The 16,432-nt window shown below is 37.6% G+C and overlaps 1 protein-coding gene across 3 annotated transcripts in view; it reads right to left on the reverse strand.

Moving 5' to 3' along the window:
* Nucleotides 1-206: 206 nt before the first annotated feature.
* Nucleotides 207-16,432, reverse strand: part of dnah6 (dynein, axonemal, heavy chain 6) — a 158,292-nt gene continuing 142,066 nt past the window's right edge. For all 3 annotated transcript variants that reach the window (XM_031903411.1, XM_031903410.1, XM_031903413.1), the window contains 8 exons: nt 15,497-15,618; nt 13,325-13,454; nt 10,944-11,071; nt 8,912-9,097; nt 8,163-8,235; nt 7,231-7,382; nt 3,112-3,334; nt 207-433 (listed from right to left, as the gene is read on the reverse strand). In XM_031903411.1, the coding sequence (XP_031759271.1) occupies nt 330-433; nt 3,112-3,334; nt 7,231-7,382; nt 8,163-8,235; nt 8,912-9,097; nt 10,944-11,071; nt 13,325-13,454; nt 15,497-15,618 (1,118 nt within the window). In that variant the 3' untranslated portion in view covers nt 207-329. The remainder of the gene's footprint in view (nt 434-3,111; nt 3,335-7,230; nt 7,383-8,162; nt 8,236-8,911; nt 9,098-10,943; nt 11,072-13,324; nt 13,455-15,496; nt 15,619-16,432) is intronic.

Consider the following 16,432-nt stretch of genomic DNA (forward strand, 5'->3'; position numbering starts at 1 on the left):
ATAACATACTAAAAGGTAACCTGAAGGTTAACTTTTAGTATGTTAACAGCAAGTATGTTAACAGCAAGATTCCCTGTATTTTTATAAATAGTGCCATGCTAAAGGAGAGACAGAACATATACAACAAATGTGCTGGGCTATGTCATCACCACGTCTCTACACATGATGCTCAGGTTTAGGTAAAAGAAATTCTGGTACCATTGCAATAAAGTTTATAATATAATTTAAAATTACATAAAACATCAGAAAAACACTTTCAACATTTTCAAAATATAAATTTGGCAAGGTTTAAAGAACTAAAAATTGTTTCAAGCTGTTCTTCACTGTACTCAGTCATTTAATTGGCAAAGCAAGGCTGAACCTTTGGATATCCAGTAATCATTTTGTCGGTTTGATGGTAAAAGCACAGTAACAACAAAGTTAGTTGAATGACCTGGGGAAAAAAACAAAGATGATTATGATCGGCAGTTTCCACATAACATTGTAGCATCTTATGTTGAGGCTTAAAGAGTCACCGTAAACCTGAAATGTCCATGTAGAATTGTGCAAATTATGGGGTTATGCCAGTTTGGCATTATATTAGTATTTTAAATACTAAGAAGACATTTAGGTTGCTGTTCTGGCTGCACCAAATTCCACTGTGCTGGTCTTGTCCCTAGTGATGGACTATAAAATAGCGCAAACAATGAAACATTTCTGTAATAACAAATGTGTTATTTAGGGCAGTGCTGTCCAACTGGCGGCCCCCCTCTGTGTGGCCCCCCACCTGTCTGGCTGCTTTGATGGCTTACCGTTGTGTAATAGGTGTGGTTTGAAGTGGGTATGGTTTCAAAAAGGGGAGTGGTCAAAACTGGCTTCAATTAGCGGCCCTCCACCATGTATGCTAGAGTATGCTAGAGAAATTCTGGCCCTCGGCACAGCAGAAGTTGGACAGAGCTGATTTAGGGCAATTAACACTTAAAACTATCTAGAATGCTGTAGGGCAGTGCTGTCCAACTTCTGCGGTGCCGAGGGCCGGAATTTCTCTAGCATACATGTTGGAGTGCCGCTAATGGAAGCCAGTTTAGACCACTCCCCTTTTTGAAACCACACCCACTTCAAACCACACCTATTTTATCACAATGGTGGTAGCACAGCAAAATCCCAATTGCTTGGTCCTTACTGTGGGGATATCAACCGCCATTCATATGTGAAAGAATTATATTATGTCATATTAAGATATACCCTTACATTCCATATGCCTCCTCCTCCCCTGTGGATAGCGCAGCAACCCTCAGTACATAATCACACACCTTAGGGACCATTTAATGGCTATTTCCAACTGCTAACAAACTCCCACAACAAACCCCAGCCAGGTTCACCTCCCACAAGCAGCATAGGGCAAGCAGAGTATGGCACACACAGGCAGCTCTCTGCCTGTCCTGTGCTGTCTGTGTGTGCCATACTCTACCTGCCCTACCCTGCCTGTGTGTGCCATACTCTGCCTGTCCTATGCTGCCTGAGTGTGCCATACTCTGCCTGTCCTATACTGCCTATGTGCCATACTCTGCCTGCCCTATGCTGCCTATGTGTGCCATACTCTGCCTGCCCTACCCTGCCTGTGTGTGCCATACTCTGCCTGCCCTACCCTGCCTGTGTGTGCCATACTCTGCCTGCCCTACCCTGCCTGTGTGTGTCATACTCTACCTGCCCCATGCTGCCTGTGTGTGCCATACTCTGCCTGCCCTTAGTTGCCTGTGTGTGACATGCTCTGCCTGCCCTACCCTTCCTGTGTGTGCCATACCCTCCCTGCCCTATGCTGGCTGTGTGTGCCATACTCTGCCTGCCCTTAGCTGCCTGTGTGTGCCATACTCTGCCTGCCCTATGCTGCCTGGGTGTGCCATGCTCTGCCTGCCCTACCCTTCCTGTGTGTGCCATGCTCTGCCTGCCCTACCCTTCCTGTGTGTGCCATACCCTCCCTGCCCTATGCTGCCTGTGTGTGCCATACTCTACCTGCCCTATGCTGCCTGTGTGTGCCATACTCTACCTGCCCTATGCTGCCTGTGTGTGCCATACTCTACCTGCCCTATGCTGCCTGTGTGTGCCATACTCTACCTGCCCTATGCTGGCTTTGTGTGCCATACCCTCCCTGCCCTATGCTGCCTATGTGTGCTATACTCTGCCTACCCTATGCTCCCTGTGTGTGCCACACACACAGGCAGCATAGTCCAGGCAGTCTGAGGTGTGAACAGGTGAACAATGGGGATGATTACAGCCTGAGGTGTGAACATTGCAGGGGTTGAACAATGCAGGTATTAAAAGGTGTAAACAACACAGGGGATTACATTTTTAAACAATACAGGGGGATTACAGCCTGAATCTGAGGTGAGAACCATGCAGGGGGCCAGTTAATCTTAGTATTGATACCATTTAAAGCTTACACAAAGGTAAGCCATCAAAGCAGTCAGACAGGTGGGGGGGCCACACAGAGGGGGGTCAGTTGGACAGCACTGCTGTAGGGTATGAGACAGAAATGTATTGAAAAAAGCTGGTGTCTATAAGGAAAATATTGCTGAAGGCCAGCACTAAAGAAAGGACTCCCCAGTCACTACAAAATGGTACTTATAGTACTGTATTTTAAAATCTATGAATTATATCATAGAAAAATATATAATTATATTTAATGTGATATGAAAATAAAATGTTGTATATCTATGTATTATATACATTTTATTCATTTCATTCTGGTATATAAATATAATTATATAACATTTTACATTTAATTGGCCCTTAATTAAGATATAATTGATCGTTTTAGAGGCAAAATATTCTTATTGGGTTTAATGAATGGTTATATTTTTTTTAGAAGATTTAAGGTACTGTACTGTATTATTATGTAGAATTGTTATTTTTGTTTTAAATCATGTGCCTTCATTATAAGCTATAGACAACCACTACTGCAAATTTTATAAATATAATTTGTCCCATATACATATATGTATAACATACAATAATTAAATTTTCATCCCAGAAATAAATCCATGCATTGAAGCCATTGTTTAGGGGTTATTAAAAATCCAGGCATAACAAAATATTGACATTGTCTCACAAGTCTCTTGTCTGATACTATACCTGTGGTTGACAGGGTCCCTGCCCTAGCGCTGGTTTTGTAGAGTGGAGCTTGGTATAAGTCTCCACTTGGGTTGTAGTTTTGGTGAGGCTCAAAGTGGATTACTGGTAACATAGGATTCATTTGCCTTGGCAAAGCATCCTCTATAACCATGGCTTCATCATCCCAGCGGCAAGCATCCATGTACATCCCATGCACCAGAACACCATCTTCAGGAGCTGGTAACTATACATTGAAATAATAATTATTGATTAGGTTAATGACACACATATAATATACAAACTAAGCCCGGTCACTACATATTACTGTTTTGAAAAGGTTGAATTTAGTCAAATAGAAGCTTGCCAAGGAAGGAAGTAAATCATGTATATAATAAGGTAAGACAATATTGAGCCTGTTAACTATTATAGGTGAAAACCTGGGCTCTGTAGCCTTACAACACATGTACTTTACCATTTAAAATGTTATTCTTGAAACATTATTCTGCTTTAAAAACTCAGTGGGTAAGCTTTACCATATAGGATAATGTATATATGTATATATGAAAAAAAATTGTATTCCTAGATGTTGAAGTCACCAAATGTGACAATAAGTTTCAGACACGTATATATACAAAACCTACTGATCGTAACCAGCTACTTAGGTTTGACAGTTTTCACCCAAGTCCGACGTGGATTTCTTACTATTGAAGGCTATTCTGATATCTACTGGGAGCTGCTGTCTTACTAAATTCCCATTGTTCTACTGATTGGCTGGTGGGAGCACAGGTTGCATGGCTGTAGCATGCTGCAAAATGAAGAATACGGCTAGCCCCATGTGAAATTTCAAAATTAAATATAAAAAAATCTGTTTTTTTGAAAAATGGATTTCAATTCAGGATTTTGCTGGAGAAGCTCTATTAACTTATGTGTTTTGAAAAAACATGTTTTCCCATAACAGTATTCCTTTAAGACAATAATTAAAGCATCACCCTTACACTGCCACAGATGAGCTGCAGTACGTCACAATATATAGCATTCTGCAAATGTGACTGTGTGCATAGGACATGGCATTGTTAGAAGCATTTCTGAATCAAGTCAGCTTGACCTGATTCTGGCCCTATCAACTTGGAATTATGTCAGTATTCATTTTAGAATATACTGTAGTTTGGTGAAACGCTTGGTGGAATGTTAAAGGGAATCTCCACCCAAAACTGCTTGTTTTTTGCATAATGAAAGAAAAAAATAATTCTAAGCAACCTCCTTATCTGCATTCATTAACATGTATAGGTATGGGACCTGTTATCCAGAAAGCTCAGGACCTGGTGTCTGCCAGATAAGTCTTCTTTCAGTAATTTACCTCCATAATTTAAGGGGCTCATCATTTTTTTATTTTAAACTCGATTCAGATTTTTTTTGAAAATGTTGCAGAGATGTTGTCTAAACGGCTAAAAATCTGAATTTGACAATTTGGCAGATTAAACTTTCTGAGTTCATGTAGAAGTGCTTTCTTTTGTCTTGAAACTTTAGAGATTTCACTGGGATTTGTCCGAAAATCTTGACTTTTTTGAATTGTCGAATCAACTATTCTTAAGAGTCGGGATTTTCGCAGCAACAATTCAAAAAAGTTGAGTTTTTTTGAATACTTTTCTCACAGTGACTCTTCCTTGCAACTTTTTTAGCAAATATCACACATTTGGGAAAACAAATTTAGTCAAATTTAGTAAATCTGCGCCATATCTACTAAAAAATCATTTAAACATAGATTAAAATGGAGTCTACGAAAGATAGCCATACCTGTATAGATATATTCCACAATGCTTTACAGAGTTTATTCATTATTCAATAACAAACAACTCTAAACTGCTGTAAATGTATAATTAATATATAATGGAACGTTGCTTAGAATTACATTTTCTTTCATTCTGCTAAACATTTTGGGTTTTATTGATGTCCCAAGGGAATTTGATTATATTTCTTGAAAATTTATCATGAAGAATTTTTCATATAATTTTCCTCCGTATTATAATTATTATTATTATTTTAGGCATGCCAATAATACAATGATATTAAAACTGAGGCAGTATGGAAAATAAGTAAAAGAGAACAGAGCAATGGTTAATAGAGTTAGTAAGGCATACAGTGGTGTGAAAAACTATTTGCCCCCTTCCTGATTTCTTATTCTTTTGCATGTTTGTCACACAAAATGTTTCTGATCATCAAACACATTTAACTATTAGTCAAAGATAACACAAGTAAACACAAAATGCAGTTTTTAAATTAGGGTTTTTATTATTTAGGGAGAAAAAAAATCAAAACCTACATGGCCCTGTGTGAAAAAGTAATTTCCCCCTGAACCTAATAACTGGTTGGGCCACCCTTAGCAGCAATAACTGCAATCAAGCGTTTGCGATAACTTGCAACGAGTCTTTTACAGCGCTCTGGAGGAATTTTGGCCCACTCATCTTTGCAGAATTGTTGTAATTCAGCTTTATTTGAGGGTTTTCTAGCATGAACCGCCTTTTTAAGGTCATGCCACAACATCTCAATAGGATTCAGGTCAGGACTTTGACTAGGCCACTCCAAAGTCTTCATTTTGTTTTTCTTCAGCCATTCAGAGGTGGATTTGCTGGTGTGTTTTGGGTCATTGTCCTGCTGCAGCACCCAAGATCGCTTCAGCTTGAGTTGACGAACAGATGGCCGGACATTCTCCTTCAGAATTTTTTGGTAGACAGTAGAATTCATGGTTCCATCTATCACAGCAAGCCTTCCAGGTCCTGAAGCAGCAAAACAACCCCAGACCATCACACTACCACCACCATATTTTACTGTTAGTATGATGTTCTTTTTCTGAAATGCTGTGTTACTTTTACGCCAGATGTAACGGGACACGCACCTTCCAAAAAGTTCAACTTTTGTCTCGTCGGTCTACAAGGTATTTTCCCAAAAGTCTTGGCAATCATTGAGATGTTTTTTAGCAAAATTGAGACGAGCCATAATGTTCTTTTTGCTTAAAAGTGGTTTGCGCCTTGGAAATCTGCCATGCAGGCCGTTTTTGCCCAGTCTCTTTCTTATGGTGGAGTCGTGAACACTGACCTTAATTGAGGCAAGTGAGGCCTGCAGTTCTTCAGATGTTGTCCTGGGGTCTTTTGTGGCCTCTCGGATGAGTTTCACTGCGCTCTTGGGGTAATTTTGGTCAGCCGGCCACTCCTGGGAAGGTTCACCACTGTTCCATGTTTTTGCCATTTGTGGATAATGGCTCTCACTGTGGTTCGCTGGAGTCCCAAAGCTTTAGAAATGGCTTTATAACCTTTACCAGACTGATAGATCTCAATTACTTTTGTTCTCATTTGTTCCTGAATTTCTTTGGATCTTGGCATGATGTCTAGCTTTTGAGGGGCTTTTGGTCTACTTCTCTGTGTCAGGTAGCTCCTATTTAAGTGATTTCTTGATTGAAACAGGCGTGGCAGTAATCAGGCCTGGGGGTGACTACAGAAATTGATCTCAGGTGTGATAAACCACAGTTAAGTTATTTTTTAACAAGGGGGGCAATCACTTTTTCACACAGGGCCATGTAGATTTGGAGTTTTTTTTCTCCCTTAATAACGTAAACCTTCATTTAAAAACTGAATTTTGTGTTCAATTATGTTATCTTTGACTAATAGTTAACGATTTTTGATGAGCAGAAACATTTAAATGTGACAAACATGCAAAAGAATAAGAAATCAGGAAGGGGGCAAATAGTTTTTCACACCACTGTATATCCTTGCATCCACTTAGATGGAGGCAGAAAGGGGGAAAGTAAAGAAATGAAGGCAAGGGAGCTTTATATAAAGATTATATTAAAAAAAAAAGTAATTAAGATAATTCTTTAAAGAATGTAAAGAAGCCATAGACAAGCCATTTTGTGTACAAAAATATATACAAGGACTGAGAGAACTAGATAGTGGAGCTTGTGCTATTAGCAGGGCTGGGGGATTCCCTCTCAGCTTTAGGATGCTACTTTCTGACACAAAGACCAGAAAAAAACTACAGTTTGAGGTAAATGAATAAAAGTTGAAAAGCAGTGACAGGGCCTGTTGTGTACAATACCCTACTGTGAATATTTGTGGTTTGATATAGTTGTAATAAAAAATATAGTACCACTGCATCCATGGGTAATTCTTCCCCAAACTTCAAGGTTTTCATGGCTTCTATTACTGTTGCTTGATCACGGTATTGCGGGAGAACGTTGTAATGAAAGTTAAGCTCATCAATTGCCAAGTTATACTTTCGAGCATGGTTCTGAAGGGTGCCTATTAAAACAAATGCTTGTTAGAGATTGATGTTAGTTTCATTTAGGCAATAACATTGGATTTAATAATATACTGCATAATATATTTTTAATTTTCCAGGCATCTGTATTAAATGTTCAGTCTATCAACTATGTTCTTGAGCTAGTATACTGACAGTGGTGTAATTAAGTCCCCCACAGACCCCCAAAGGGCTCCACTGCCGAGGTCTGCAGGAACCTTGTTACAGCTCCAGATCAACTGTAATAAAGTGGAACACAAAGCCATTTTTGTTTTTACTGTTTAAAGGACAAGGCAAGTCAAAATATAATTTTTTGCCTAATAAAAGAAACCAAAATTCTAAGCAGCTTTGCAATATACATTTATTACAAGTTTGTAATGGTTTTTGAATTATTTGTATTTATAATTGCTATTAGAAGCAGTGCTTGTCTGTCCTTTTCTGTTCTCTGCCCTGGTGGCTCAGACTGTTGAAACACTGTAACACAAGGCAGCAGACTGACAGACCTGCCTTGCTGGAGAAGCAAGACCTTTGCAACATTGTTTAAAATGTAACAACCAGGAGTTCAGCAAATGCTGCTTAATAGCAATTACATTTACAAATAACGTTTAAAGCACTACAAATTTTTAATTATTTCATATTGAAAAGTTGCTTAGAATTATGTTATGATATAACTATGTCAGACAAAGTGTACTTTATTAGTCCTCTGAGGGGGTGGCCCCCCAAATTTGTTTGCAAGGGGGGCGTCTGACCTCTAATTATGCTACTGGCCTGTAATCTGTTACCTGTTAAAAATCCTTGGGGGAAAAATAAACCTGATATCCAAAAAGATTTTGGCTGACCAATTCGAATCCAGGCCTGAAAAAAAAAGTAAAGTTAATATACAAAATAACTATACTGTATACTTCAAACGGTGTTGCAGTGATTATTTAACAGGACTTTACATAATTATCTGAGTTTGGTCACATAACTGCTCCTTCCTGTGTTTGTTTCAATAGTATGCTTATTTAATTTCAAATGTGCAGTTTTATCATGATATAAGTGGATCATCTGATTGGTTCAATAAAAGTCACCAGGATTAACCCACAGGCAGCACTTACTAGACACTTACATCTGATGGTTGCTGTGAATTGCAAGAACGCAAACATTTACAGTGCCCCCTTTACTGAATAAGTCTTACATTATTTACTAAACTTTTCATAAATGAACCAAGGGTTTGCTTTTTTCAATGGTTTATAAATTATAATCATGGGATATTCATGATTTGGCTATGAAATGATTTATATGCTATTTTACATAACATACAGTGCCACCATTTTTTCAAAGGATTGGTTATTGTTATCTACAAGACATCTGCCTTTTTGTGCAGAATGAAAAAGCACTCATGTAGTGAAAGTAAGTAACAAAAAATGACGATGAATTCCACCTTTTTGAATATTAGCTTTATTGAAATGGAAATATTATTGCCATACCTATAAGACAGAAAAGAAACCTAATGTGCAAGAGAAAACAAAAACCATACTGAAGTACTTACATCAATAAAAGATATTCTCATTACTAGATCTTTTACCCAGGATCCCAAGGGCTTCAGAGAGGGATATGCAGCATCAGACCACAAAGTTGGAACTTGACTGTTGAGGAAACTTTTGTATATTTTCTCCATTTCCTCAGACATCACCACAAGACCTGCAATGGCTTTGTTCAGTGTCTCTAAAGAATTCTACAATAATGAAAAACAAAATGCAATGCAGGAGAAATATTAATTTGCAAAATAGCTTTTGCATTTCTAAATAATTTAAAAGGAACAAAAAAAAGTCTTTACCTAGCATTCTGACTTTTGTTTGCTGTACAGCTTCACAGTCTACTGTTAAATACTGAATACTGAAAACTTTATTTCATACAGAATTAGATTTCATACAGTCTCTAATGGGCATGTACACTATAAATCCTGTGTTTATAACTTGATTTCATAGTGATTGCAATGCCATGCCTTACAGGATGTAAGGGAAAATATTAGTTTGTGAATTGGTTAGTAACATTCCTGCAGCCCTGTGCCATTCTACGTGCTGAATTAACATTTTTTGTTACATTTACAAAAGCACGAACGCTCGAGCGTTCATGCGAACGCTCCGAGTGTATTTTCGCCGATTCTTTCGGGCGTCTGTACGACTTTTTCGTACGGCACACGACTTTTTCGTACGCCGCACGACTTTTTCGGACGTTTGCACGAAAAAATTGAACAATTTACAATTGTTCGGTACAAAAATTTTGTGACTTTCGGATCACCAATATGATATTATCATGACTAATACGATTTTTTTGTAAGCATTTTCGTGATATTTGCGATCTTACGAAATTTTCATTTCTAATACGATTTTTTCCCATTCGTGATTCGGATTCGTGGATTAGTAAATGTGCCCCCAAGTGTTGCTGTGAATATTTCCTGTTGACACCTTATGCATGGCTGCACACCTCCTGCACAGGGCTGTGTTTAAAATTAAGGCAAAATATAGCATCCAGTTTCTGAGTATGGTATGATAGTGGACAACATATGGGGGCCAATTTATCAAAGTACGATTGCCTCCGAATACAAAAAAAATCATATTTTTTCTTAGTTTCCATACCTTGCGTATTTTCAACGATTTTTTCACTAATTTGCGTGAGTTTTTCGTACTGTGAGTCAAAAAGTACGCAACAAAATCGTATTGTTGCGTTGAGTACAAAAGTTTTAGATTTATTCAAGCATCGTATTGTGACTTTCCTTGGGCCAGGTTGGAGCTGCAGAGTGCCATTGAGTCCTATGGGAGGCTTCCAAAATCATGCACAGAAGGATCAAAGTCAGAAAGGTTTTCCCGCCGTTTATGATCATTTGGATACGAAAATGTTGTGACTTTCGGATCGCCAATACGATATTTCCTCCATAATTGTTAAATGGTTAGCAATATGTGTTTATTTTATTTAAATATTTAATTATTAAATGCTTTTTATGTCTGGAGGCCACAGAAGAGCTCCAGACCATATGGCTCAGCTCTGAAATCAGCTTCCCTTCAGCTTACAAAAATGGATTTACTCTGTAAATGCCAGACAGCCTGTAGGTAGACTGATATGGCTTACTGGTACTCAGTACTTACATAACTATTGAATAATAGGCTGATACCAGTGAGACTGACACTATCTGCCTGACTTTGCAGTTGCCCATTGATATGGTATCACAGAGACACGATATTTAATAAACATTCATTAGATAAACATTACATGGTAAGAAAAATACAGTACAGTTACTGAGACCACTTAAAATTTTTATTTTTGGCTAAATTGACCCTTAAAAGTATGCTGATATGAGTTATGATACTGCATGTCATTTAATTTTGAAATAGAACACTACATGGCAAGTGTTATTTGATGTATTGTGGCTTATTTCCAAAAATATCAATTAAAAATTCATTAAAGAAGATGAAGCTGTAATGGTCTGCAGCCATTCACCTTGATACATAGTTTATATAATATGAAAGCGTTTTTATATTACAAGCACACAATTAATCATTTTAATCAGCTTTGACACTTACTTTAAGCACTTTAAGAAGTTTATTAAACCGATCAACTTCCTGCCCAAGTACAGTGGTGAGTGAGTTAACTCGTCCTTTTGCATCTTTTACAAACAGCATCTCTGATGCAACTTCCATATCCAGTTTATCTAAAAATATAGTCAATGTTTAAATATACAGTTTATCCATACATATTTATTAACAGAAGATTTATATTTGAGATCTCACTGTTAGGTAATGTTTCCACAGGGAATAAAACTGCTTTAGGGTAGATGGGCAGGCACAGATGGTAACTAGTATCAATTCAATCTTACCAATTGCTAATGTGAATGGCTGCATATATTACCCTACTATTTATGACTTAAGGTTACCATCCTACTTAGACTTTGAACTCTGCAGGGCTGGGAGCTCCATCCTCTGGTGTCCCTATCTGTAATATTAATAAACTGTAATATCTATATCCCTATGCATGCAAGTTAAGCTACAGTGGAGGAAATAATTATTTGACCCCTCACTGATTTTGTAAGTTTGTCCAATGACAAAGAAATGAAAAGTCTCAGAACAGTATCATTTCAATGGTAGGTTTATTTTAACAGTGGCAGATAGCACATCAAAAGGAAAATCGAAAAAATAACTTTAAATAAAAGATAGCAACTGATTTGCATTTCATTGAGTGAAATAAGTTTTTGAACCCTCTAACAAAAAAAGACTTAATACTTAGTGGAAAAACCCTTGTTTGCAAGCACAGAGGTCAAACGTTTCTTGTAATTGATGACCAAGTTTGCGCACATTTTAGGAGGAGGAATGTTGGTCCACTCCTCTTTGCAGATCATCTCTAAATCCCTAAGGTTTCGAGGCTGTCTCTGTGCGACTCTGAGCTTGAGCTCCCTCCATAGGTTTTCTATTGGATTAAGGTCCGGAGACTGACTAGGCCACTCCATGACCTTAATGTGCTTCTTCTTGAGCCACTCCTTTGTTGCCTTTGCTGTATGTTTTGGGTCATTGTCGTGCTGGAACACCCATCCACGATCCATTTTCAGTTTCCTGGCAGAGGGAAGGAGGTTGTCATTCAGGATTTCACAATACATGGCTCCGTCCATTTTCCCGTTAATGCGAATAAGTTGTCCTGTGCCCTTAGCAGAAAAACACCCCCAAAGCAAAATGTTTCCACCCCCATGCTTGACGGTGGGGACGGTGTTTTGGGGGTTATAGGCAGCATTTTTCTTCCTCCAAACACAGCGAGTTGAGTGAATGCCAAAGAGCTCTATTTTGGTCTCATCAGACCACAGCACCTTCTCCCAGTCACTCACAGAATCATTCAGGTGTTCATTGGCAAACTTCAGACGGGCCTGCACATGTGCCTTCTTGAGCAGGGGGACCTTGCGAGCCCTGCAGGATTTTAATCCATTGCGGTGTAATGCGTTTCCAATGGTTTTTTTGGTGACTGTGGTCCCTGCTAATTTGAGGTCATTAACTAACTCCTCCCGTGTAGTTCTAGGATGCTTTTTCACCTTTCTCAGAATCATTGACACCCCACGAGGTGAGATCTTGCGTGGAGCCCCAGAGCGAGGTCGATTGATGGTCATTTTGTGCTCCTTCCATTTTCGAACAATCGCACCAACAGTTGTCACCTTCTCTCCCAGCTTCTTGCTAATGGTTTTGTAGCCCATTCCAGCCTTGTGCAGGTCTACAATTTTGTCTCTGACATCCTTGGACAGCTCTTTGGTCTTTCCCATGTTGGAGAGTTTGGAGTCTGCTTGATTGATTGATTCTGTGGACAGGTGTCTTTTATACAGGTGACTAGTTAAGACAGGTGTCCTTAATGAGGTTGACTAATTGAGTAGAAGTGTCTAACCACTCTGTGGGAGCCAGAACTCTTAATGGTTGGTAGGGGTTCAAAAACTTATTTCACTCAATGAAATGCAAATCAGTTGCTATCTTTTATTTAAAGTTATTTTTTCGATTTTCCTTTTGATGTGCTATCTGCCACTGTTAAAATAAACCTACCATTGAAATGATACTGTTCTGAGACTTTTCATTTCTTTGTCATTGGACAAATTTACAAAATCAGTGAGGGGTCAAATAATTATTTCCTCCACTGTATATGAAATTATATTTAAATACATATAGTAATGCACAGTAGCATTTGCAGTCTTTTATAGGCAAAAGTTCAGAGCATGCCCTCCGGTGTACACTTCTATTCCACTTTATTTTAGGAGAGCCCTAAATGTTCAAGTTCTGGAGTAAGAGGAAAGGCTTGTGGAACGCAGTGCACCTTTCAGCAATCAAGATAGATATTTTATGTGCACCAAATATGCTGGAACATCATGAGAATAAGTGGCAGGGTCAACAAGCAATTGACATTGGCATTTTAACATAAATGCTAAGAAAACAGACATTACCTGGTAGCTTTGAAAGGATTGACGTTGCCAACTCTCTCACAATTTCATCATTGCTCTTTCCCCCTCCTTGAGTTGTGGATCTAGGTTGGACATCTAATATGGTATTAATCAAAGTATTTGTTTCCTTACGCTGCAAACAAGAAAGAAAATCTAACTATTAATCTCTTAGATGATATCAGTTGTGGTCCTATCGTTAAAACATACAGGTCAAATATTTGGTTACTGCTATGCATAGTGCATTGCACATACAGGGGACATACTACATAAATACAATATTAGTAAATAAAGCACTATATATATATATATATATATATATACAGTATATATACAGTTTTCAGAAAACCATAACTTATGGCCTATTTATCACGCTTTGAGATTATAATTATCCAATTAACCACACATTGGGGCTGATTTACTAATCCACGAATGGTCCGAAGGCGTCCGAATGCGTTTTTCTTCGTAATGATCGGTATTTTGTGATTTTTTCGTAAACTGTCGCGACTTTTTCGTAGCCATTACGACTGGTTCGCAAAATGTCGCGACTTTTTCGTTGCATTACGACTTGCACGAATTGTCGCGACTTTTTCGTAGCCTTTGCGCCGAGTACGAAAGTTTCGGATTCATTCAAGCTTCAGTATTGTGACTTTTCTTGGGCCAGGTTGGAGCTGCAGAGTGCCATTGAGTCCTATGGGAGGCTTCCAAAATCATGCTAAGTCTGAAAGTTTTGCCCGCAGTTTACGAGCGCTCAATACGAAAAAGTCGTGACAAGATACGAGCAAATCGTAACGGCTACGAAAAAGTTGCGACAATTCGCGCAAGTCGTAATGGTTACGAAAAAGTGGCGACAATTTACGAAAAGTCGTAACGGCGACAGAAAAAACGCAAAAAATATGAAAAAGTCGCAAAATGTTCATTTCCGGAATTTTTCCCATTCGGATTCGTGGGTTAGTAAATCAGCCCCATTGTGTCTAGAGGCAGGCAAAATTCATTGTGCCCATACGTCATGTAAAACTTAGCCCTGGGAAAAATTCCAGCATCAAAAAGCAAGAAGCCACTTGAAAGGTGCAGTGTAAACACCAGGAATAGCCACCAAAATGTTTTCAATAGCCTCTTCAGCTATTGAATACCTAATAAGAATACAATCTAGGAATATAATATAAGAATACATAAATATAATATAATACATAAAATCAAGGAGGAATAAAATAATGGCACTAAGCCCAGCAAGTTCACTGAAGCCTACAATAATTTTGAACCCTTTATTCACACACTGTAATGGCTGTATAAATCAATAAACAAATTATATATTTTTCTTCTCTCTGAAGACCCTTTTTCACACCAGTGCACCCACTCCTTTGTGTTTATATGTGTGGGCTTGGATCTGGCATATATGATCCACATGTGCAACGACGAGTCCCTATTAAAGGAACAGTAACACCAAAAAATGAAAGTGTATAAAAATAATTAATATATAATGTACTATTGCCCTGCACTGGTAAAAGTTGTGTGTTTGCTTCATAAACCCTACTACAGTTTATATAAATACCCTGCTGTGTAGCCATGGGGGCAGCCATTTAAAATGAAAAAAGGAGAAAAGGCACAGGTTACTAAGCAGATAACAGATAAGTAGCATAGATTCCCATTGTATTCTACACAGTTATCTGTTATCTTCTTATGTAACCTGTGCCTTTTCTCCTTTTTTTCAATTTAAATGGCTGCCCCCATGGCAACACAACAGCTATTTCTGTTAACTACAGTAGACTTTCTGAAGCAAACACACAACTTTTACCAGTGCAGGGCAACAGTACATTATATTTTAATTATTTTAAAACATTTTTATTTTTTAGTGTTACTGTTCCTTTAAGCAATAATAATACTAAATTATCTTTTTTACACACAGTAATCTGTCTCTAAAACGGAAATGATAAGATTTACAAACATAAAAAATAATAATAAAACATGTTATATATATAATAAAAAGCAGCATTAGGGACTGCATATTGTCATTTTAGGGTAACAGAAATAATCATCACTAAACAGACCTACAAAAGCAGCTTCTGCTCATTATCTTTGTTTAACAGACTATTATGATTAAATCACGGTTTTTGCTTTGAGCAATGGTTGAATCGTTGATAATTTAATTAAAGCAAGTATATACACAAACCCACAAACCTGGAACGCTAAATTGGCATTCTCATGCATTCCAAAAATTTCAGGGTCATCAGTCAAGGGTAGATTTTCAATATAGTCTTTGAAAGATTGCAAACTGTCAGCATCTGGACTGAAATATATCCCTAAAACAAAGAAAACCAGTTGATTGCCTGCTATAGTTTGGTAAATATGTAAAAATAATCAAAATGATAAAGACCGGTTAAATCAAGTAGATATGCAACTTCAAATGCAATTAAGTATTTTTCTAAATGTTCAAATATAGCTGGACCTTAAGACTGAAAAGTTATTCACTTAATCTGAATAAGATAATGCATTTTAGCAACATCCATTGGGATGGAACTATCAAAGTAATTCTGAGACTATTTTACCCAACAGGCATCGTAGCATAATTAATTGTGCTATTTATTGCTACATATTTCCACTTGTGAGATGTATCTTAAGTATTTATTTAAATTAAAGCAGATGTCTATTTTCCAAAGTGACACTTCTCAGCATTTATGAAAACAACATACTGATGAAGCAATGCTTATTTATCCTGTGTTGTCAGCATAGCTCACAGTGATTTACAAGAAACTTACCAAAAATAAATCTATGTTGGGCATATGAAATCCATTCAAACGTAAGCTGTAAACTGTTTGATATATTTTTACCCATGAGTGCACAAAGTATTTGATGCATTTTTACCCATCACTGCACAGACAAAACATTTACAATACATACATTTTAGTATCAAACTATAACGTTAAGGCACATTGGCAGATCAAAGGTTTTATTTAATCAATGTGATTTACCTTTCTTCACTATTTGTCCATAATAAATAATTATTTAGTGCAAAAATCTGCTTTATTTCATAATATTGTATAATATACAAACAGACATGGACCCTCAACATTTTAGCTATGCCTGAGAAAATGAATGAGTAAAGCTGGAATTGGG

Source organism: Xenopus tropicalis, chromosome 1 (assembly GCF_000004195.4).
Source record: "Xenopus tropicalis strain Nigerian chromosome 1, UCB_Xtro_10.0, whole genome shotgun sequence".
NCBI lineage: Eukaryota > Metazoa > Chordata > Amphibia > Anura > Pipidae > Xenopus > Xenopus tropicalis.